This window comes from Triturus cristatus, chromosome 7, assembly GCF_964204655.1.
Source record: "Triturus cristatus chromosome 7, aTriCri1.1, whole genome shotgun sequence".
Classification (NCBI taxonomy): domain Eukaryota; kingdom Metazoa; phylum Chordata; class Amphibia; order Caudata; family Salamandridae; genus Triturus; species Triturus cristatus.
Window position 1 is genome coordinate 1204616724 of NC_140590.1, and position 24270 is coordinate 1204640993.

Consider the following 24270-nt stretch of genomic DNA (forward strand, 5'->3'; position numbering starts at 1 on the left):
TTTGTGCCCATTGTGTGTGTGTTGTTGTAATGTTTGTGTCATTGAGTGAACGTTACAGAACTACAAACAGAATTTAGAATCAGTGCAATGTCAAAATGTGGACCTAAGCCCGGATTCAAAATAGGTAAAGGAAAACTACATTATTTTTTCAGTGCCGACGCATTCACTCTGCATGGGTCAAAATGGGTACATGGAGTGGCGACGCTCACTGGCAATGTCGCCTTCCACAGGCTCTTCTTTGGAGGTGATTGATGAGGAAGAGCAATGGTATAACAGGTAAGATAGGCTTCATGTCAGCACAGGACCTGTGGATGTGCATAGAGGTGAGTTTCGAACGTACTTTTTTCCTGCCGCTTCTTGCCTGGAGGTGGGACCACCAGACTTCGCCATCTGTGATGCAACTTCTAATGGAGGGGCGGTCAGAGGCTCATTGGCCCTCTCCACCAGCTGGGCAGTCCGAGGTAGCCAGCAGTGTCAGCGGCGCAAAGACAGTCCACTGCAAGCCATTTGTAGCAACTCGTAATAGGGCGGTTGGGACTGCCAACAAAACTGCTGTCGCTACTGCACCACTGCCATGGCAGTCCACAGACTCCACAGACTACCAAAGTCATAATTGGGCCCTCAATGTCAAAGGTTCATAGTTACAGTTAAGTAATAACATGTGCAAATCCTTACAAATTCACTTTAAAAAGCCAAAGGTTACAGGGATGTTAGAATTTGGATATAGAATTTTAAAAAACCTTAGGAATTCCCTGAAAAAACAAAGGCTACAGGGATGCTATAGGTAGGTAATAGAATTTTTAAAAAACTTACAAATTCACTTCACAAACAAAGGTTACAGGGAAGTTACAGTTAGGAAAGTAATTTTAAAAAACGTAAAAATTCACCGAAAACACCAAAGGTTACAGGGACGCAGGGACGTTATAGTTAGGTTCAGACTTCACTTATACAAAACAAATGAAATTCCAGCAGATATAGTTACCTGAGCTAACTATAACTTACATCCCTGCAATGCACTGTTATGACCTTACATATTACAACAGTCATGACATGGTCAGTGATATTACTCATGACATAACTGATGACATCACAAATGACATCACTGAAGACATTTTCCATAGCACTACTGACACACCCTCTCACACCCCATGCAACCTCTCATACACACTCACACACTACACAACCACTCATATAGCCATTCACAGACCCATATAAGTATTTATACAAACACTCACTTAGCCATTCAGCCACTTACACAGGCACTAACTCACTCATGGAGCCTAATCAAACAACCAGTCTCTCACCCATACAGGCACTCATATAGCCACAAACATACCCATATAGCTGCTAATATACACAGTTATTAACCTATGCAACCACTAATGTGCTCACTCTCTCACCCATACAGCCTCTCAGCGGAGCCACTCAATGACCTATATAACCACTCACACAACCACTTGCATACCTCTCAGCAGAGCCTCTCACTCACCTATTCAACCACTCACACAACCACTTACATACCCATTCGCACATCCATGCCGCCATATACACATCCATTCATTCACCCATACAACAAACCCCACTGACACTCACTCTTCCATATAGCCACTCACACACCAACTCACTTAACCAAAAGCTCACTCAGACAGCCACTCACTCACCCATATAGCTACTTACATACCCATTCACTCCCTCATACAGCCACTCACTCACCCATACAGTCACTGACACACCCACTCACCCACTGTAGGAAGCTGGTTCTGTATATACTATACCAAAGTGAGGTATAGTGTGCACAAAGTCCAGTGGAACCCCAAGGGAAGGCAGAGGCACAGTTAGATAGAACTTTACTCTCTATTTGTGGTAGTGTGGTTGAGCAGTAAGGCAGTATCAGAGGACAATGTTTACCATTTATTGTACACACTCAGTCAGCAAATGTGTTCACATTCTCTAAGACTGAATTTCAGACCAATTGTTTTTATGTTAAAAATATTCTTTTAGTTATTTTATTTCTAGAACCAAGCAAGTCTGGCACAGGTAAACAATACATACTTTAGAGTTGTAAATTCTGATTGTAAAACAGTTAAATTGCATTTGTAAATGTACTATGGTTTGATTTACAGTATTGTTTCAGAGAAATACAATCACTTGTAAATACAGTACACAGATTTGAATGGGATTTTCAGTAAAATAGCAGACAAGTTATTTTTGGATTACTTTTCTTAGTCAGTGCCTTGATGCAGCACTGGCACATTTCCTGTAAACAGGTGAGTAAAGAATTTCTTTAGGTTTCAAAACTCCACACTTCGAAACTTTTTCAGGAAAAATTGTCAATGTTATCCTGCGGAGGAAAATATGGTTATCTTTTTTAGGTAAGTATTCGGTAGTGGGAGTTGAGGTTCTGGGGGTAGACTCAGGGGTCCCCCATGGTCAGTGATGCACTCTTGTTACACCCTCCGGTGCACTAGGGCGGCCAGGTGCAGATTGTTGAGGCCCAGTGTTATCCAAAGTGGGAGCAAAGCTCCTAGACTTTAGCTCAGGGCAAATGGGGAAACAAATTTGTACCAAAGGTGCACCCTCAGCGGCACTAGGGTGGCCGAGTGAAGGGTGCTGTTTCGACATAGGATCCCCTGTTGTTTCCAATGGAGAGCCTCCGGTTTGCAAACGCACTGCAGGCAGGGAGATGAAGGACTTCTGGGTGCGACCACCACTTCGAGAGGTAAGTTGGGAAGTTAGGGGTTGGTTAGGCACTGTTGGTTTGGGCACACAAGGCCATTGGGCATCGGGGGCAGGGGTGCCTTTTGGGGTCGGATCTTCTTACCAGCTCCTGGTTGTGGTTAGGGAGGCCTTCTGGATTTAGGCTGCAGGTGTCAGCTGGAGGCTTGAGGCAGGTCAGGGGTCACCGGACCTCAGTTTAGGATCACAGGGGTGACCTCCTCGTGGTATTTGCTCACTCGAGATTGGGCCGTGGATGGTGGGTGCAGAGTGGGGCAGATTCACGGTCTCCGGCTACAACCAGAGGTTGCAGTTGAACAAATCCGGTGTTCACGGGAGAAGCAGTCTTTGGAAGTGAAGGCAGGCAGGTCCTCATGGGTTTTTGAGGTTGCTGGCTGCAGGACACACCGGGATTTTGTAGGAGCAGGATCGAGGAGGAGACAGGCCGGTAGGGCTGGGGGCAAGTCAGTGGGCGTCTTCCTCTTGCTAGCTACTGCATGGCTGTTTGGTCCTTCTTCTTCTTTTCTTCTTGTTTCTTGTCTGGATCCGAGGAAGCAAGGTTCAGTGTTCCCCCTAAATACTAGATTTAGGGGTGTTACAGGTAGGTAAAAGGTATGGACCAATGGATCCCTTCCCTGGGGTGGGTACACCCACTATTATGCCACCCTCCAGTGGGAGGGGGCATGTTCCTGTCCCTGGTTGGCTGAGTCCCTCGATCTTCAAAATGGCATGGACGGAGAGTTGTGCTTCGCCTCGCCTCCCCCACCTGAGGGGTGGAGTTGGCAGAGGTGGACACACCTCCCTTCCTCACTTGTTTTTCCCACTGGTTCTCCCGTCCAAAGTGGGGGTCAGATCCAGTGGGGGCCAGTTGCTGAAAGCAGCAATTTGCCTGGGGAAGCTCACAAAGGCAGCAAGCCTTTTAAGCTTCCCTTTCATGAACCCTGCCCATCCTGGGGAGGAGGCTTAGCACCTTGTCCCAGGATGAGCATTGTTTCAGGCTACAGAAAGCAGCAGGCTCTCGACCCAGGGGTCCAGAAACATGTCTGGTGGTGGCAGCTTCTCAGTTTTCAGTGTAGCCATAATGGTGATGTGGAGTTCATAATGACAACCTACCAGCACCATATACTCTCAATGGCAGCACTGCACTTACTATGTCTAAGAATGGACTGGGACACTGTAGGGGTACAGGGCTCATACACTTGTACCCTCACCACTGGTATAGTGCACCCAGCTAGAGGGGCGACTGACCTATGCCAGGGCAGTGCGTTGTAGGCATGGCACAAAGATATGTGTGCCATGTCGACGCTTCACTTTGTTCAGCACCAAAACACGCAGGCTGCAAAGGAAGTGTGTGAGTGTAGTGGTATAGGACCTCTAAGGGTGGCACAATGAGTGATGCAGGCCTTAGAGGCCTTCTCTGGTCACAGTGCCCTGGGTACCTGTTGTACCATTTACCAGGACTGACCTGTGGCCAGAGATGCCAATTGGGTTTGTTTTGGGGGAAGAACACAGGCCCTGGGACCCTGATTGGCAGGGACCCAGGGCACATCAAGTAAAAGTTCATCAGTAGTCTGGCAGAAAGTGGGGGGGGGTTACTGCAACATAAACCCACTTTCCTACACCTACCCATATATATTTTTATAAGAAGAGGTGAAAACACTCCTCAAGAAAATGGAGCAATGTATTAACAAACATGAAGAGGAGATACAATGGCGTAAGGTTACCAATTTGGGAGGATCTACAGTTTTGATAAGAAGAATGAGCCATTCAGAGTGAAAGAGAGACTGAACAAAATGGGCCGCAAAACAGTGGATATCACCAACACGGAAGAAAGTTCTGAACAACAGGGTCTAATAAAGATGAAGCGAAAGGCATGAAAGACTTTCCTTTATTCTTGAAAAAGATACCCCTGGTAGCTCCCCTCAAATTTATAGACCAATTGTAACGGCTGACGGAAGAAGGGACAGAAGACACCCACTACAGACCGTGACAGATATCATCATCATCAACATCTTTACTTATACAGGTCCAGGCATCTGGTCAGGTGTCTGCTTCAGTGGACTCAACAGCACAAGCACAAGAATCCAGTCAAACCTTCGTGGGTCAGGCTGTACCTTCCACTTCAAGTGATACCCCCATACAGCCGCATATCCAGCCCATCCAGACATCTACAGTTGAATTAACTGAAATGCGACCAGGGGCCCAGGTACAGCTACAGACCCCGCCCCAGGTGTCTGATAGTAACAAGATGGGACCGATGGGCCGACCGACGGGCCAACCTCCGGGGGGTCAGAAGGGAGAAGAGAAGTTACAACAGCTTATGCCGGAATCTGCGGAATCCTCAATCCTCAATCGATGCAGCCCTCACTAAACAGATGGATATCAAGAACGTGCTTAATCTGATCCTTGAAGTGATAAAGGAAATGAAGAGATCTCAAGAAAATGAAATAGCCTCTCTTCATCAGCGCTTCGGAAAAACCGAAGAAGCAGTGGCCTGCTTTCCAGTAAAATTCAAAGAAGCGGAGTCCAAGATTGCTCAGCTGGAGGACCAAATGAGCTCCATGCTGCTGCGGGTAAATGAAGCCACCAAGGACAAGAATATTCTAGAGAACAAACTTGAGTAACTTGTAAATCACTCGCCATGATTGAACCTACGATTAGTGGGGGTTCCTGAGGGGAGTGAGGGATCTCAGGTACTACAATGGGTTGAAGTGTTCATCAAGTAGATGGTTCTGCCCGAGCACAATGGAGAATGGACAATTACAAGGGCACATAGAGTTCCCTCTCACCCGCTGCCTAACTCTAAGATTCCACACACCATCTTGGTCAACTTTGTAGACTATCAAATTAAAGAAAGGATCTTGACTAAGGCTGTACAGCAGCGGCAATTTCCCATTAATTAAATTTCGAAAAGTTGTACATTTTTAGACATGTCAGCAGCAGCTGCACACAGGTGCAACAAGTATGTCAAACTTCTTTACCTCTTTAAAGCCCAAGGTGAGCAGGCATCAATAGCTCAGCAATCTAAGCTGCGTGTTGTTGAGAGGGGGAAATATCATGTGTTTTCGAATTTAGAAGATGCTCAGTGTCTGCTGAAGGAGATCTCTGCTGTAAAATGAAACGTCAGATAGTATATTGTTGAAGTTCTCTATTGCCGGGGGAGGTGGGTCACACAGGGTGTAATTCCATAACACCCAACAGAGAAGTAGGGAGGGGTGAGATGTGGTTAGTGTGGCTGTCTACATTTCCAGAGGGGGGGGGTGTTGGGTGGGGGGGTTGGTTTTGGGTAGGATATAGCAGTAAAAACAGCAGCAGCAAATGGGGTACCGTAAACAGGATTGTGAGAACGTTTTTCTGTAACAGAAAATATTTTAGCAATTACTAGTAAGTGCTACATTATCTCGTTTAATGTGAATGAAATGCTAAACAAACAAAAGTATGGAGGGCTTATTAGATGATTGGCATCTGTTTTGCCTTAAGTGCTATTTCTTCAAGAAACCCATTTAAAAAACAATTCCCCAAAGCCTTTTCTCCCCAGAGTATTTTCCAATGCTTTTTATGCTTCAGCTGTGCTAGCCAAAAGAGGTGTAGCTATGAACTTTTGTAGAGGATTCCCTTGGGAGTTTGGTAGAGTCCGGAGAGACCCCTTCGGTAGATGGATTTAGGTTGAAGTCAAATTAAATGGGACGACATTAAACTTTGTAAATTACTATGGCCCAGTAACAGAAGACCGCACAGCATTATTGAAAGTTAATGAGCTACTTAGGGGGGATTCCTGGGCAGATTATTTTAGGAGGGGTTTTAATTTTATCCAAGATTTGAGGAAAGACATCTCCAATAAAAACAAGAAGCAGTTAAAGCCAAAAAAGTCCTAGACATCTTAAAACTGTAGCATTATTTGCTGGATCTCTGCTGCCAAATTAATCAGACAAATAATAAATGTACATGCCATTTCTGCCAATTCTAAATGGCTTCTTGTATTGATCTCTTTCTTATATCGCAAATATAGAGATAAAGAAATAGGGGCAAATGCATTTTCTGACCACTCTTTTGTAAAATTAGAGTTGGAAATTGAGGAGGGAAGGATGACAAGATCTAGGTGGCAGATGGATCGTCTCCTCCTTCATGATCCCCAATGGGTAGCTGAAGGAAAGGAATGGATATTGGAATATTTTAGGATTAATGAAGGGTTCAAGAAAGCCTTGCATGGGCAAATGATTGCTTTTTCTGCCGCCCAGGTAAAACAACGGCACGCAAAAATTGCCAAACTTCATCAGGCTGTGGATAGTGCCTTGAGCCATGTCACTGGGGGACGGGAATGTAGGGGGCCAGCTTGAGAGGACGACACAGGCACTCAGGGAATTTCTTTTAATTAAAAAGGACGTATCAACAACGTGTATATGAGGACAGCCAAATGGTTGGTAAATTGCTAGGTGGGTTAACTAAAACAAAACAGGAAGCCGCTTTAATCTCCGAGATCATAGATCAGAAGACCAGTGACACGAGAATGGAGAAGGAAGGCATAGCCTAAGTCTTTATGGAGCATTAGAACTTATAGTGGTGTATAGCTGCTTTTAATTTATAAGCAGCTATACACCACTAGATACGAGGCAAAATCAGACTAAATTCAATATTTTGAGGGGGTAAATCTTCCAAGTTTGTCAGATCTCCTTACTGAACAAACACAACGTGAGATATCAGAAACAGAAATTTTAACAGTTCCGAAATCTATCACAGTGGCAAAGGCCTGTGGTAACGATGGGCTGCCGATAGAATTTTATAAGACATTTTCTAAGGAATTGATTCTTTTTTTGATGAAGCTGTTCAACTATATTGAGAAGGGGGCTGCATTCCCTCAAGTTTTAAAGAGTCTATAATTATTAGTTTTGTGAAGAAGGGCAAAACTCACAAAGATGTTAATTCCTATAGACCGATAAGTCTTTTAAATGCTGAATATAAAATCCTAATGAAAGTTTGGGCCCAAAGTTTTACTCCCATAGCCCAGGAACTGATCCACAGTGATCAGTCCGGGTTTGTTGCTGGGAGGTCAATGTCCTCAAATACTGGGTTCTTAATACAGGCTCTCGACTTTTCTAAATTAATGAAACTCCAGCGCTCATCATGATGGTGGACGCTAAAAAAGCGTTTAACCTGGTTAACTGGGACACACTTTTCTTTGGTCTGGGCAAATTTGGTGTCCCTGTCCAGGTCATTGATATGTTGAGGAACATCTATCAGGGTGCCCAGGCTCAGGTGGTGAGAAACGCTAATCAAATCGGGACAGTAAATATCAAACGTGGGACCAGACAAGGGTGTCCGATGTCCCCATTATTGTTTACCTTTTTAATTGAGCCCCTTGCCACAAGAATCCGCAACAATTTGGCAATTAAAGCTCCAATACCGGGAATGGCAAAATTAAAACTGTTCGCAGATGATATTGTTTTATATTTAAGTCCTGAGAGCCTGAATCTGGACCGGGTTTTAACAGAATTTAGCCTGTTTGAATTCATTGGGGGGTACAAAATAAATCTGAACAAAACTGAGAGTTTTATTTTAAATACTGACTGTGATTTTCTCCCTTCAAATCTCAAATTCCAGGCTTTGAAAGCAGAACCAATACGTTATCTGGGAGTATTTGTCTGTAATCACTATGAGCAGTCATTTAATTTAAATTATCTCGTAATGCAGAATAAAATCAAAGTATTGTTGGATAACTGGTCATTTTTACCCTTAAATTTAATAGGCCGTGTAGCTCTAATAAAAATGTCCATACTTCCCCTACTAAATGTACCTTTGAAAATCAATAATAGCTATTTTAAAGAGCTAGAATCTATGTTTAGGGAATTTGTCTGGAGTAGAAAGGCTTCCAGGGTCAAGTTAGGAACACTGCAGCTAGAAGTTAATCATGGTGGGTTAGCATTGCCGAAAATTTGAACTTACCATGAGGCAGTGATTTTAGATCTTACAGCTCGTTTGCTGTAATCAAATGGATTATTAGACATTTTTCTTAGACAAAATGGTTCAGGAATCTGGATTGCAATTGCTGATATTTCTAAAAACATCTGCCGAAGAGGACCAGATACAAGACGGTACAGAACAATGCCTCTAGATTGCAATCCTTTTTCAAACAGGCCGGCTCCTCTGGATTTCACTATTAAAAGTTAGTGGAATGTAAAAATCTGGATCTTCAAATCCACTCGAGTCATCTTAAAAGTTGGAAGGATTGTGGTTTAGAAGAGCTGGGGCACTTTTTTATGAATAATAAAGTAATCTCCTGGCAAGAGGTCCAAAATAGATACGGCAAACGTAATAAGCTTGGCTTCTTTGATTACCTACAGATTGTTAATTTTATAAATAGATATAGTCTCCCTTTAAGCGGTGCCCCAACAAAGCAGATGAACACTTTATATTGAGCCAAATTATGTGGTATTCTCAGCTGAGAAAACGTAACGAATCCCCTCTTGTCGAGAAATTCTTGGGAAGAGTAACACATGAAACTAATTGTACTTTTTCTAGCCAGGAGTGGCAGTCTATAGCCCAGCTAGGGAGTAAGGCATAAAGAGCAGCCAATGGTCAGTATACTATACTCCGAAAACTCTCAGTAAAAGTCATCCAGAAGTGGAGAATAGCTGTTTCCAATGTCAGGCAGAAGATGAAGGGGATTGGCTGCACACATTCTTCACATGTCCAAAATTAGAGTCGTTTTGGGTGAAGATCTTCTCGGCTATAGGTCAGGCAATTCAGAAGAGGCTCAAGCCAGAGGTTGAGGTTGCCCTCTTTGGTATCTCTAGAGTAAGTAAAGATCTGACAAAAGCTGAGGAGACTTTTATTGTGATTTGTTCCCTTTTATGTGGCTAAACAAAATTAAACGAACTATGATGTTTCAAGAAGCATATGCCAAGCGGGTAGGTGCCAAAAGAAAATTCATTGCTGTTTGGAAGCATTTGTGAATTTTGAAACAATGGCGGGAATAGAAATTTTATAGACTTTTCTGCACTTTGGAGTTTTTAGCACTTTGCACTTTGGGTGCACTGGATATGTACATTAAAAAAGGCACACTAGCACTTTAATACTTTAGCACCTTTGTAAGATTTGCACAATTGTTAATGATTGCGATACTGTTTCAAGCAGCGCCTTAAAATTTAGGATGTAATCGAACTATAGCAGCATCATGCCTTTCTTATATTCTCGTTTTCATGTCAATTTTATGTAAATGTATAGGTCTTTAAAACAATCTTATTGTAAATTGTTGTGGTTACTGTAGCACTCTAGCACTTTAGTATTTTTTAAGTAACACTTGTGGGAGTTGAATGTATTGAGAAATTACAGATCCATCATCCTCAAGCTCTCTGACAAAGGTGGTAATGTCGTCATTCTTAGCGCCAACCAACACACCTGAGAGATGAGAAGGCAGCTGAAGGTAAAAGAATACTACCAGGCAGTGAGAAGTAACTCTATCTATGATTATCGAAAAGAATATCATGCCATGCTTCCGGGATGGGCAGAGCAGGGGCTGCTTTCTCTTAAGGAACATCAGTACTTAAAGATCGATCATCCCAGGATGCCGGTTATTTATTGTCTCCCGAAGGTGCACAAATGCATTCAAAATCCTCCCGGGAGGCCAACTGTCAGCATGAATGGGTCTCTGCTAGAGAACACCTCCAGATTTTTAGATTTGTTCTTATGTCATTATGTCACCAGTCTTGCATCGTACACACAGGACACAATTTATTTGCTAAGTAAGGTTAACAACATTCCCTTGCGCAGTGGTTACATCATGGTAATGATGGATGTTTGATCTCTGTACACTTCCATTTCTCATGACTACGATATAGAGGCCTGCTTCTAAGATCTAGGTCACTAACACTTGTGCAACCCACCACAATCCTTCTCACGATGCTCTCCATCTGTCTAAATCACGTCTTTCTTTCCGACAAAAAAACACATGTCCAGTAGCAAGGAACGGCGATAGGTGCAGCCTTCGCCCCTACATATGCTAAGATCTATATGGGTTGGTGGGAGAAAGAAGTTGCTTTGGCTTAATGTATTGACAACCACACTAGCAGGATCGCAATATAGGTGCGCTTCATTGATGATCTGTTTATTGTGTGGAATGGAGCTGAGCCGCAGTTGGTTGAATATGTTGCTATTTTGAACACCAATCCTTATAACATACAGTTGACTGCTAATTGAAGTACGTAGGAAAATGACTTTCTGGATGCAAAATTGCAAGTAGTGGAGGACTCTATACAAACCAAGGTCTTTGTAATTCCATTCTGTATGGTAATAATGGCTATTTGCGCTCTCTAAAATGGAGTGCAACATATAGTTGCAGAGCATTACGTGCATCACTTGCATGGAAACATAGACAAGTCTTTGGGCCTTTTGAGTTAGGAAATAAAGTCTATTGATTTGTGTTCACCCATTGTTTGTTGTTGATTTATGTTACATACACTCTTTTTAAATTTTACCTTAATATTTGTATCCTCTGCACATAAGAATCAAAAAACATTGTTTATTCTGAACGGAAGTATTTGAGGCCTGTGTTTCTGGGTCCATGTGGGGCTCCTTAGTCACAGTGAAGTTGATAGATAATGGGCCAGATACATCAAGCTATTTTGCGATCGCAAACAGTGTGAATCGCAAAAAATGAGCGTTTGCGATCGCAAAATAGATAAATGCAATGCATCAACCCAATTCGTAAAGTTTCCCAAGTATTCGCTAATATTAGCGATTACCAAATTTGCGAGTACCAAATATTGCGAATCGCTATTTGCGATAACAATAGCGAAGTCGCAAAGCAATGCATGAAAATTTGCAAATTGCGAAAAAATAAGGATTCGCAATTTTGCTTTCCCGAAATACCATCAAATAAAACTAGGTGATAACCAGGTGAACACACTCAAAACAGGTGGGAAATATCAGGAAAGTATTCAAACAGGCCCAGAAGGCCTCAGAATGTTTCACAATGGCAGCTCTTTACATCATGGTGAGTAGGATGAGGCTAAGAGCAGCAGCATAAAGGAGAAGGAGGAGACAGGAGCACATTTTCAGAGTGCACATTACTCTGTTGGGGCAGACAGAGGAGGAAATCTATAAGAAGTATAGATTGAATGCAGCAATGATATGTGATCTAATTAAAGATTTGGACCCACTACTGCAGCGTCAATCTCGCAGGACACATGCCATCCTCACCCATGTGAAGGTCTTGTGTTCCCTACACCTCCTAGCGTCCGGTAGCTTCCAGGGGGTAATAGCTACAGCTGGCAGAGTGTCACAAAGTTCACTTTTGTGTTTCTTTAACGTGTTCTTGGATGCTATCTTGCTGCGGATGCGCCAACACATCAGATTCCCAACTACCCCACAGAAATTGTTTGAAACTAAAATGGGCTATTATCAGATAGCCTACACACCCCATGTAATAGGTTGCATAGATGGGACACATGTAGCCATATGTCCACCCTCAGTGAATGAGTATATCTTCAGGAATAGAAAGTCATATCAGTCACTGAACATACAAGTGATGTGCAATGTGAAGTACATTATCATGGACATAGTGGATAACCAGGTAGTACTCATAATCCCTATTTCTATAGGCACAGCAGCATACATACACGTCTACTTGGGGGTGAATTTAGAGAAGGATTCCTGCTAGGTAAATGCATTACGCTGTCTCATGCATATCTACATTTTAATCTGAAACATTACAGTGACCAATATATATGCTGTTTCTCCACAGCTGACAGCGCATATGCTGTGCGTCCTTTCATCTTGACACTATACCTGCATCCAAGCACACCTAGTGAACACCGGTTCAATGCAGCACACAGGACAACAGGAAATGTGGTTGAGAGGACCTTTGGGCTGCAGAAAAGTTGCTTTTGCTGCATCCATTAAACTGGCTGCGCCTTGCAATACAGGCCAGTCATCTGTTGCAACATTATTGCCACATGTGCCATGTTGCATAACATAGCCGGAGGCGTACCACTTGAAACATCGGATAGTGACCCCGATGAGGATGAGGATAACACACACCCACAACATGCAGGAAGTACAGCGAGTACAGCTGAAGGGAGAACGCGATGTGCAGAAATCACAGAGAATTATTTTTGATGTGAGTAATAATCCAACCCAACACAATACTGTTACTTTGCCAACTCGATTCTTTCAAAACAACGTAAACTGTTGTGTTAATGCACACTTTCATAGCCTGAAAATAATGATGTCTACACATAATGGTATGTCATGGCACTTCACTTCAGTCTAGACAAATGTAGTTACTGGTTGCTTCACCAGTAACAATCGCTGTGGACAGGGCCACACTATTTCCTGTGTCCTCTCACCCCCATTGCCCGTTCTGGGGTCAGACACATCCCTTTGTGAGCTCTCTGATCCTGCTGTATTCCATGTGCTGCGCCTCCAGGAGTCCGGAACTGGTGTCAAGCTGCTACTGTAGCTGGAAGCATCCTCACTCCCCCCCCCATTTCACTACTGCCAGCAACAGCATTGGTCAGCATCTACTCCACAGCATTTGTGACTTGGACCAGTCCCCTGGCAACATCTCTGCAGCAATGGCTCATTTCCAACTGCATGGCTATTGCACGTCAGGATAGTAGTGCTGTAGCAGTACTACGATGGTTGATGGCCCTAGTGTACCCCTCCAAGAGTCCAAGTAATTGGGTGTGTTTTTTGTGCTGGAACACCTTATCCTCCTTTAGAACCTTGCATAGGTCCCTGAGTTTCACAGTCATCTCTCCAAATTGTTCTCTGCTTTCCCTGTGACCTTCCTGCACAGCTGTCATCAGATGCTTGATGCTGTCGCTCATGCCCCCCATTTTGCATGCAAGAGTCGAAATGTTTCCCTGCATTAACCGCATGTGTTTCACCTGCAGGCGCTGTACCCTTAACATGGCCCTCTCTAGACCATCATGCGATGATGAACTCTCGCCTTCGTCAGATCTTACCAGTGCAGCTGCCCTGCTTCTCCAAAATCGCATGTTCCCACGTTGCAGCTGTCCGCATGGTCTGGATTTTGGTGTTTCCACTGGTTGTGCTAATGTGGGCTCAGGTTGTCCCTCGTCCTCTGTTTCCAATGCTGGCAATTGGGCCTCAGTGGTCCTGCGATATTTGTGGGAGCTGGTGTTGTGGGTGCTGGTGAGACTGCTATGTCCTCTTCTGACTGAGACTCACTCTCTGGTGGTGCATGTCCATCACTGTCCTCAGACTCTTGGCCACATGCATCTGTGATGTGGAACAGTGCATGACTAGTTGGCATTTTGGACATGTGTATATTTTGTTACAATGTTTTGTTCAATAAAGTTATTTTGAATTACAGTGTGTGTGTAGACTGACTTCCCTGGCACAATGGATTTGCACTTATCTTGTTTTTTAGACACCAGACTTCCCCTGCGGTATTGCTGACTACAATTCCCATAATGCGTTAGTGTGTCATAAGTAAAAAAATGGACTGGAATACTATTTCCTGCACAAGCCAGATCTGACTTACACTGTTTGTTAGCTAACACCGAAATATTGATATGAAGTAGCATGCATCTTAACTTGGGAGGTACTGGGTGGTGCAGAGGAATCTATTGTTGTAACTCCAACTACTGCCTCTGGCTGCAGGGTAGACTCCATTAGGTCCTCCATGGCTGTGGGGCTGGCTTGGTCGATGGGCCACCTCCAGTTTTTATTGCTACGGCATGCCTATCCGCAACCCTTTCTTTGGCACGACTACACAGGTAGGACCACCTTTTGTGCAAGTCTTCAATGCTGCGATGAGCAACTCCCACTGCTTTAATTTTCCTTTGCATTGCCAGCCACAATTTCCTTTTTTCAGATTCGGGGACTTGCAGTGACAGTTTCCCAAACAATTTGTCATAGCTCCTCACCACCTCTTCGATTAGTAACTCCAATTTCTTTTCACTGAACTTCTTCTGCCTTTTTCTCTCCTTCAGGGGAGTTTCCTTAGCCGTTCTGCCATCTGCACCAGTTAAAAAGGAACAAACGTTCCTTAATTGCAGTTCTCCAGAAGTCTGCTGCCTCCTCCTTACTCTCAGCACACAGGTGACTGCATGTGTGTGGCCACTTCCTGAGTCTGACATCATCATGGTGAATAGTATTCTAGGATCACTATTTGCAACTCGCAATTTACAAAATCGCTATTTTTTGCGAGTCAGTATTTCGAAATCGCAATTTGCGATTTTGACTTTTACTGAATGGCTAAAATGTTGCCATTTTTTTCATGCATCACATTTTGCGAGACTCAAATTGCGATTCGATAAAAATCCCAAAATGCGAGTCACAAATGAAAAGTTTGATGCATATGACCCTAAATGTCTTGAATCTCCTTGGGATACCGGGGTGCTCTTTAGGTAAGCTTTGAGATGAAAGTCATATTTGGAAGTTTTAGTTCACATCAATCTGCTTACTAGGATACCTAGCCTTACATTCAGAAGTGGATAAATTAAACCAAGAGAATCACTCTCATTATAGTCTAAAGAGCCACCGAATTGTTGATCTACCAGCATGTCTGACTGCAATGTGTGCTGCGGCACTGAGCATTCAGGTGCTGATTTAACCCCTTCAGTGCCCATGACGAGATAGTCTCGTCATGGAGCGCGGTTGCGCTGTGCCCATGACGAGACTATCTCGTCATGAACCCCGCCCGCTAATTCAACGCCCGGCACAGGGCGGGGAAAGGGCGGGGCACTGAAGAAGTTAAAGTGTTTCGCTGCATGTGAAAAGAACCAAATCATTTGACAACATACCCATATTCACAAACACTTAGCTCTGGGTAGCTATAATATTCTTGAACTACTACTGGATTACTTTTGGTATTCATGGTAAGAAAGATGGGAAAGATCAAAGAGAATGCTGAGAAGAGACTGTGCTCAGTTTTCAGATACAGTGATGCCCTGTTCACTACATAGAAACACATTCCTTTTTTCAGTGTTTGGCAAATCCATACTGACTGCATATTACTTAGGTACCTGAGTGCACCACAAAGCGATGTGGCTATACGCACGGGACCTTAATGGGCCATGCACCTTAAAATGAAGCAGCAACAGCTGTTGTAATGCACTCCTGCTCCTGTTTTCAAAATACGTTTTTGACTTATGAGCATACAGTAGCTAATGCCAATGTGTCTGCAAATGAAACAAGCATTGGCATAGCCAATAGATCTTGCCTTTGTGACCTTATAAGTGTTTAGCCAGAGCCATTGGCTTCGCCCATGTTTTTGCTTACAGAGAATATGTTATGTAGACAAACAGTGACCAAAAGGTGACTTGTGGTCCCAAATAACTGTTTTAAATAAAGAGATGAGATGCAGAGTGAAAAGACACAAGCAACCAGCGCAAAACTGACAGGCAAGTGAACAACAGAGAAAAGAGAGAAAATGGTATGTAGATAAAAGGGAAACAAATCCAGGCAGAGGCAAAAATGGAAATGCAGAGGAATTAGAGATAGACAAGCTGAGAAACTGAGATGCAAAAAGAGAAAAGTGTCCTGGCATTGAATTGCAGAAATTCACACATGGAGGAATTGACAGAGCCCAATGTGCACAACAAACAAAACACGAAACGGTCAGGTTCTCCAGTTGGCGATTGCAAAATCCTGTGAATCAGGTTTGCCTGTAACAGCTGCTGTATCCATGCCCCCTACGCCCCAATGTTCTTGGAAGGTGATGTGTTCACCGGGGGTGCCTTACCAGTAGTATGCAGGAGGCAGAGCTGCTGCACCCTGGAGTAAATTACACAGGCCCGCCCCTTTGAGAGACCCTCCACCCCCAGTTTTCTCCCACATAAAGCCCTGGGTGGCTCAGACATCTGGTCTGGAGAAAAACAGAGAAGAAGGCAGGGCTGAGACTGCAGTTAAAAGCTGTGCTGTTCCTCTTTTTCAATATTTTTATTAGTAGGTATGATTGTATAGCAATAAAGAGATCTCAGAAATAGTTTATTCCTGAATGTGCTCGAGTCAATACCAAACGCAATGTAAGAAGGTTATCACGTAGCAAAAACAAAACAGTCATCCAATCAGTTCACAATGTGTGCAAGAGACTCTGTGAAGTAAATAAATGTAGTATTGCGTACTATACAATGCATTATCAGCATACATGAAACGTGACTAATGAATTCATCGGCATGCATGGGTTAACTAATAAGTATGATAAAAAAATAATTAAGACTTGCTTATAATCGATTGCAATATTTTCTTTCTCACTGAAAGCTTCTTGTGCACATAAAAAAGACAGTGACAGGGTTGTGCGCGATTACATGGGAATTATGAGTTTGAATAAAATAAATGCGAATCTAGCAATACTACTCGCCCCTGTTATGTTATGTTATTTGGAAAAGCATTCACCTTTTACATCTAGACCCTTCCATAAAATCACCCCTGATGCCCTGAGCATAGAGATCGCCTCACACCCCCTATCTATTAGTGGTAATATAGAGGATGATGCCGCCAACCTTGAGAACTGAATAAAGCAAGGTATCTGGACACTTGCCCTTCAGATCTCACGACCTTGTAAACCAACAAGACAATCCTCGCCTTGGTTCAATGAGGCCCTGAGGAAATGCAAGAGCTCCTGAAAATGCTTGGAAAGAGCGTGGAGGAAACATTTAGCACAGCCAGTAAAGAAACATAAAAAAAGGCGCTAAAAACGTATTACAATAGTATCCTGGAGGAAAAGAACATTTTCTTTTCAGCTAAAATTGAGGCCTCCGGAAACAAGAGCAAGGAAATTCTTAAGATTGTGAAACACTTCTCCTCTCCCAAAGCAACTGTCATGAAATGCATCCTGTCAGATAACTAGATTAACCAGTTATCATCTTTCTTCCATGAGAAAAGCTCTGGTATTCAAACAGAACTTTCAGCTCCTCATGTGACGCAGGCGGATCCTTCCTTTGCACCCCCTACCCTCACTCCGGCAAAAAATGCCTCCTTCTTCCAGTTCCCTTCCATGACTTTAGAGCAATCCTTGAAGATAATGAAAAATTTCAAATCTAGTTCCCTCTCTGACCCATGTCCTGCAAAAACACTAGCTGCCACAGCTGTGACTATTAACCCGGAGGACAATGCGGTTTTGAACCTTTCATTGAGCAGTGGCCAGGTCCCCTCCATTTGGAAGAGGGCCAAAATCCTTCCAGTTTTAAAAAAGCCATCTGCGGATCCCACAATAACATCCAACTACAGACCCATTTCTCTCCTGCCCTTTCTTGCTAAAACGTTAGAAAAATACGTGAACTCGGTGACCACCGAGTTCGTAGAAACCAATAACCTCCTCCACACGAGTCAATCTGACTTCCGTGCAAATTTTAGCACCGAAACGGCCTTACTCAAGATCTCAGAATCCATCAAAGAAACCCTTGACACAGGTGGAAGAGCGGCTCTGATCTTGTTGGATTTATCAGCAGCCTTTGACACCAAGCCCCACGGCCGACTCCTACATAGATTGGAGGAGTGTGGCCTCGGTGGCACGATGTTGAAGCGGTTGTCCTCCTTTTTGGAGGAAAGAAGCCAAGAGGTCTGCTCCCCCGTTTTTGCGGCCCACATTCCCCCCTTGAAAGTTGGGAGTACCTCAGGGCTCTATCCTTGAGCCCCTTGTTGTTCAATTTGCATTTGGCCTCTCTCGCCCTTCTGGCGGAAGACTGTGGTGCAACAATTATATCTTATGCTGACGACACTCAGCTGTTGTTCACCTGTAAAAAGGGCGAGGATCTTGACGGAGAGAAGATCAATAAGTGCCTAAGGGAAGTTTTTGCGTGGTTCAGACTTAACCAGCTACAATGCAATCTGGAGAAATCTGAAGTTATTCTTTTTGGCTCTTTCATCCAAGATACATGGAAACAATGGTGGCCGTCCAATATGTCACCCCCACAGGCATCAGCAGGAGTAGTGAAAAATCTGGGAGTAAAGATGGACGACTCCCTTGCCATGAAATCCCAAGTCCAGTCAGTAGCAGGTACCTGCTATGGCACCCTGAAAATGCTTCGAAAATGTCTTCCCCTCCTGACGCTCCCCCACAGAAAGACAGTGGTCCAAGCTCTCATCACCTCGAGACTGGATTATGTAAATGTCCATATATGGGCCTCCCGTAATGTTTATTAAATAAACTCCAGGTTATCCAAAATGTTGCAGCTAGGGCCATTCTTATGTTGGGTCTTTGAGTTCAGATTTTCCCCCATCTGAAGAACTTACATTGGCTACCCATTCGCAGCAGAATCCATTTCAAGGCTCTGGTGTTGGCCTTTAAAGCACTACATGGCACAGGTGCACATTACATCAGGAAACAGGTGACTTTTTACACTCGCGTCAGAAACTTAAGATCGTCACATCAACATCTGATCACTGTGCCCAAATTCGCTCTATCAGTCGAGTCTGCCCTGGAAGCCGTTTTCTCGCACGTACTGCCTTAGCGCCGGGACACTCTGTTGAGTAGCTGCACGCTCTACAAGTATTAAATAACATAACATAACATACTCGCCCCTGTAAGGGTTATTTGCTGCAAAGTATATTTTACGGGTAGTCAAGATAACACGAAGATGGCGGTACACACTCAGGTCCCTTTAACAGTAAGGACTCACAGTTATTCCAATGTAAGCACAGACCATATCAAAGTTTTCTGTATTACCACAATAAAAAGCAACCCACGTTACCAAATCTCTGCTAAACATACTGCAATATTATTTGCATCTGTAGAGCACATATTCTGCTACCAGAAGGCCTCTATAATAAATTAGGTAAAATGTGCGCACTGAGCGCTTAACATTAATTCCAAGCTACCCTTACGGTGGTTTATATTTCTATGGACATGCTTCTTTGATAAAATGGTTAAGGTATCTGGGGCAGAAAGTTCCTATTGTCCATTTTACACCAGCCCAGCAACCCCTACCAGGGGCATCGTAAGTATTTTACGGACCCTGGCCCAAACCTATTTAGGGGGCGCCTGTTCTGAACAGATTCTATTTTATTATCCAGTTCCAGGCCTTCCACGCTCTCTTTGGCTAGGTCCCTGACAGTGCACCAGCACGCCTGTCCAAATTCAAAATGTGTTTACATCTTATATTTAGGGATAGTGATGTGTGTTTTCAATATTGTAACACAGCAGCAGCTCACTAATAATTCTGCAAATAATCTCTTTGACCCCCTCCCATTTCTCTTATGTGAGGTCCTGTTTTGATTTAAAATAACTTTTTTTATGGATGTTGCATGAAACATGAACACAGCATTTCTCTACAGATTCCCCATAATAGACTCTCACTCATACCCACATTAAAAATACATTTAATGAAAACAGTATTTAAAACAATCAGTTTAAGTATTATTCAAGGTCTTCAGGGCGAGGCTCTGCAGAACAGAGCTGACTCTGTCAGGGTGCCCCCTGAAAGGCTGGGGCCCTGGGCCAGAGTCCACTTTACCCATGCCTTAAAACGCCTCAGAACTCTGCCGCCCTCAAGGGGATGGCTTATGTGATACAGAGTCTGTCACCTGAAAAACCTGCAGTAACTGCTGTAAATGTTATGTTGGGGGAGGGGAGAAAAGGGGGGGATAATCGAACGTGATGGGGCAGTTTGATCAGAATCCCTGTAATTTCTCCATTTGTGTGGTTTGTGTTGGGGAGGGACAAATAACCTGCCCCACCCCTTTTTCCTTTGGGAGGGGGGACCTAATCTAACTCTTCTATCTTTACCACTCCCCTGGATGTGGAGAGCCTCTCAGGGCACTTTGGGGCAGATTTACAAGCCCCTTGCGTCACTTTTGCTCCGTCGTTGCGTCACTTTTGTGACGCAGCGGCAGCGTAAAAGTTGCGGCCCATTTACAACATGACGCATCTAGAGAGATGCGTCACGTTGTGAAGACCTGCGCCACATTAAACCTGCGTCAGGTTTAATATATGCAGGGTGGGCGTTCCGTCGCAGGAAGCCCCATAAAAGTGACTCAGTGAAATCTACAAGATTTCACTGAGTCACTTTTACATTCATGCTGCGTCAAAACCCTGCGCCTGCTTGAAGCAGGCGTAAGGAGTGACGCAGCATGTTAGGCATAGGGCGGCCCTGAGCATTGCTGGAGTTGCGTCGTGCTTGCGACACGACTCCAGCAATGCGTGACTTTTCCGTCAACAGATGCGTCAGAATTTCTGACGCATCTGTCAATCCTTGCGCCATGGTGCGCCGTATTGTAAATACGGCGCATCCATGGTGACGCAAGGATTAGGAATGTTGGCGCAGGGAAAGTGACGCATCTCTACAGATGCGTGACTTTCTTGTAAATCTGCCCCTTTATGTTTAGAACTTGTGACCAGGGGCGCAAAGCAGGCAGGAAAGGGTTAAGGTGATTTGGGAAACGTAGATAATAGGGCAAAAAAATGCTGATCTTTATTCCAACAGGATGTGCATAAGATGTAGAGTGACCGACTTTGGTATTGGGAATCAGGGTTTGAGCCACCCAGTGCCTGAAAAACAAAAGTAGCGAGCTGCGAGGAGATGGTGAAAAGAAAAGGTAGTGCACAGAAACCAAAGATATGGCCACTAATGAAAGGATTCAAGTAGCAGGGCTAGTCGCCGGGGCGTTAACAAGACTGTCAGGAGGCGGGACGAATGTACATGATTAACCAAAGAAAGCAATGAAATGTGTGAAGGCCAAGCAACAAATGAAAAGTGCTGGGTGTGTTCCAACACTAAGAGGGATTACACCAAGCCTCGCAAAGCAGTGCATGTGCTGACTCTAGGCGCGACCTAAAAGGCAGCTTCAATTTAAAGGGAACTAAACTGAAGCGGGCCATGCCTTAATCCTATCTCTCCTAGATGTGCAGTGTGGAGGTGTGTAAAACAGGTGGTATAACTAGAATGCAGAAGTATCAGATGGTAATTCTCATGATTCTGGCATTCCTGCAATGCTGGTCAGGAATGACAGCATGAAAATATGAATTCTGAAACACCCACAGCGTAGACAGGGCTCTGTCACTCTCACATTACCATCTGACCACAGCATAAATTGTCATATAGATTTGAGGCTTCAGAGTGTAATTTTGTAGAGAGACCCCTAGGGTTTAAATGGTCTTAGCTTTTTCCCTTCTTTAAAGATTCCCAAAATAGCTTGGTTTGATAGGTGATTCCCAATTTAATAGGATTGTTGACTGACCCCCTGCTCCCATCGCGCTTACTTTGAATTCTTTTCACCGCTCTTCCAAGGGATCTCATTCCATAACTTCCCAATGGATTTAGTACAAGCTAATCTTACATTCACAAAACACACCCAAAATGAATTAAAATCTCGAGTTTCGCCTGTTGTGCTTTTGGGACAGTGTTGATGAACGTTAGTGAGGGTGGGGCTAGTGCCATACCTGAGTTCTGTTAAGGTATGATAAGAAGGGGTGCACAGGTGTGAGACTGAACCCCCCCACACTTTAGCCTAGCCTCTTCTGAGATGTTGAATACTACTGCTGGTCACTCATAATCATGCGCAACACACAACCCTTACTTGAGGCCTTGAAGACCTCAATTGTTTAATATTATCACATGAAATAGTAATTGAATGTGGAGGAATAAATTAATGATTGATCTTATAAAGACAATATCAGGAGGACAGTGCCAGATCCATCTAAGTCCGTGACATTTTAATTAAAAAGGGTGGTGAGGTTAACCATAATCCTAGGTCCTCCATAGATGAAAGAACAAGTCTTTAGGTTAATGGTGATTATTATTATTTTTTTTAATCCAATACCACAAATGCTACATCAGTGTTCCATATATAATATGCAAGCCACCTCTACTCCCCTGTAGTGGATGGGGATATCCTTAAGAGAGAAACACATTGGTGCCACCAAGTGACAAGGTGGTGCTGTCACCTAAGTTGAGGTAAGGAAATGCAACCCCTGACTAAGGCTCATCTGGGGTAATGGATGGGTTTCTTTATTGGTGCATCTCTTCCAGAAAAGAACATCCTATGGACCACATCACCAACTTATAGGGACAGATTTGTACTATCTTGCATGGCTTTGTAAAGAAATGTAACATAACACAGTTGCTAGCAATGCGCTATGTGACATTATGAGCTGGGAGGTATTCTATGGGTGGGCATTGGCCTTCCCATGCATGCACCAATGGATCCATTGTAATTCCACCATCAATATTGCATTGCACATAGAAGGAGGAAAAAGCAAATGTGATTGCCTAGTTCTCATGAAGGCACCTTTTGACCATAGTGCAAGAGTGCCTGTGTTAATGGCAGGATTTTTATTGTGTAGGACGTGATACCGTCCTGGAAAAAAAAAATGAAAGAGGCATATTCCTCTTTCTAATAGGAGAAGAGGAGAAGGATAGGAAAAAAAAGGTTTTTCTCCTTGTTATGTCATTCTATGGAAGATGTACTGACTTGCCACAACCAGGTTTCTAAGTCTTTGTAAGTCTAGAATTGCATCATATCTATTGGAGAATGCACTTGCACAGCAACACCCATGATCCACGCAAGGAAAGTCTAACTGCTCGAAATGTAACATAAAGCAGTTAAAGCTCCTGTGTTACTTAAAAGTTCTTTACAAAGGCGCACAAAGTGGCAAAAATAGCCCCTTGTGCTACTTTGTAAATCAAAGTTAAGCCCTTATACATCTGGGCCAAAGCATATGCAAAATGAATCTGTAGGCTTCAGCATATTTGTACATTAATCATTACATTTAAATCAGCTGTTGAACTATTTTTAATAATTATTTTTGGCGATCTAAGTGCTAATCTTATGCCAGAAATGCGCTTGCAAATCATACTATTTGTAAGGAAAAGTCGTGCTGTAAATTAAAATAAGGAAATTAGTGGTATTTACTTTCTGCAGCTCCTGGCTTCTGGGGGTTCAGTGAAGAGGGTGGACGTTGTTGAAGGAACCATGTTTAGATGAATAGAAGCAAGACCACCAAAAACAATATCTCCATCCTGGAAGTAAGCCTGATTGGTGGGCAGCTGCAGCTGGCAACTTGGCGACAGAGTTATGTCAGCAACAGCAGACAAGATGATCCACATGTGAAACCATATCGCTTTGTGAATAGTCATCTTCTCAAACTTGAGGTAAGTCAGAAAATTATCTGCTAAAAGAACACAATGAATGAATAGATGGGCACAATGATGGATTAATGATCGAATCAATAGATGGATAGATGGATTATGAGTGAATTAGACATCGGGTGGATGTATGAACAGATGAATATAAGATAATCATTGATATTGCTATTTATCTGATCCACTTTGTAGTTATAGTTAGACCCTATTTACCATTCAAATAACTTTTCTTGGTTTGCTAATAACTTTGGCACCTTTTGACGAATCTTCACAAAACTTTCCCCCAAAATGTCTATCCATCTCCACTCTTTCCTGAAAACTTTCAGGGTGAGCCATCAAGCGAGGTCAAGAAAAGAGGTGGATCCCAAAACGCCATATCACCAAGCAATTTTCCATAGGAAAATTAAACAGCAATTCCACAAAAATGGTTAAGTATAATTACAGCAAATTTGACAGAAAGCTAGATCTTGTTCCAGAAAGCACACTTTTTGTGATTTGGTGTAAA

The 24270-nt window shown here is 43.4% G+C and overlaps 1 protein-coding gene across 1 annotated transcript in view; it reads right to left on the reverse strand.

The window, feature by feature from the left end:
• Nucleotides 1-23738, reverse strand: part of LOC146811602 (extracellular calcium-sensing receptor-like) — a 724241-nt gene extending 700503 nt beyond the window's left edge. The window contains exon 1 of the mRNA XM_085615081.1: nucleotides 23536-23738. Within this exon, the coding sequence (XP_085471207.1) occupies nucleotides 23536-23729 (194 nt within the window). The 5' untranslated portion in view covers nucleotides 23730-23738. The remainder of the gene's footprint in view (nucleotides 1-23535) is intronic.
• Nucleotides 23739-24270: the final 532 nt, after the last annotated feature.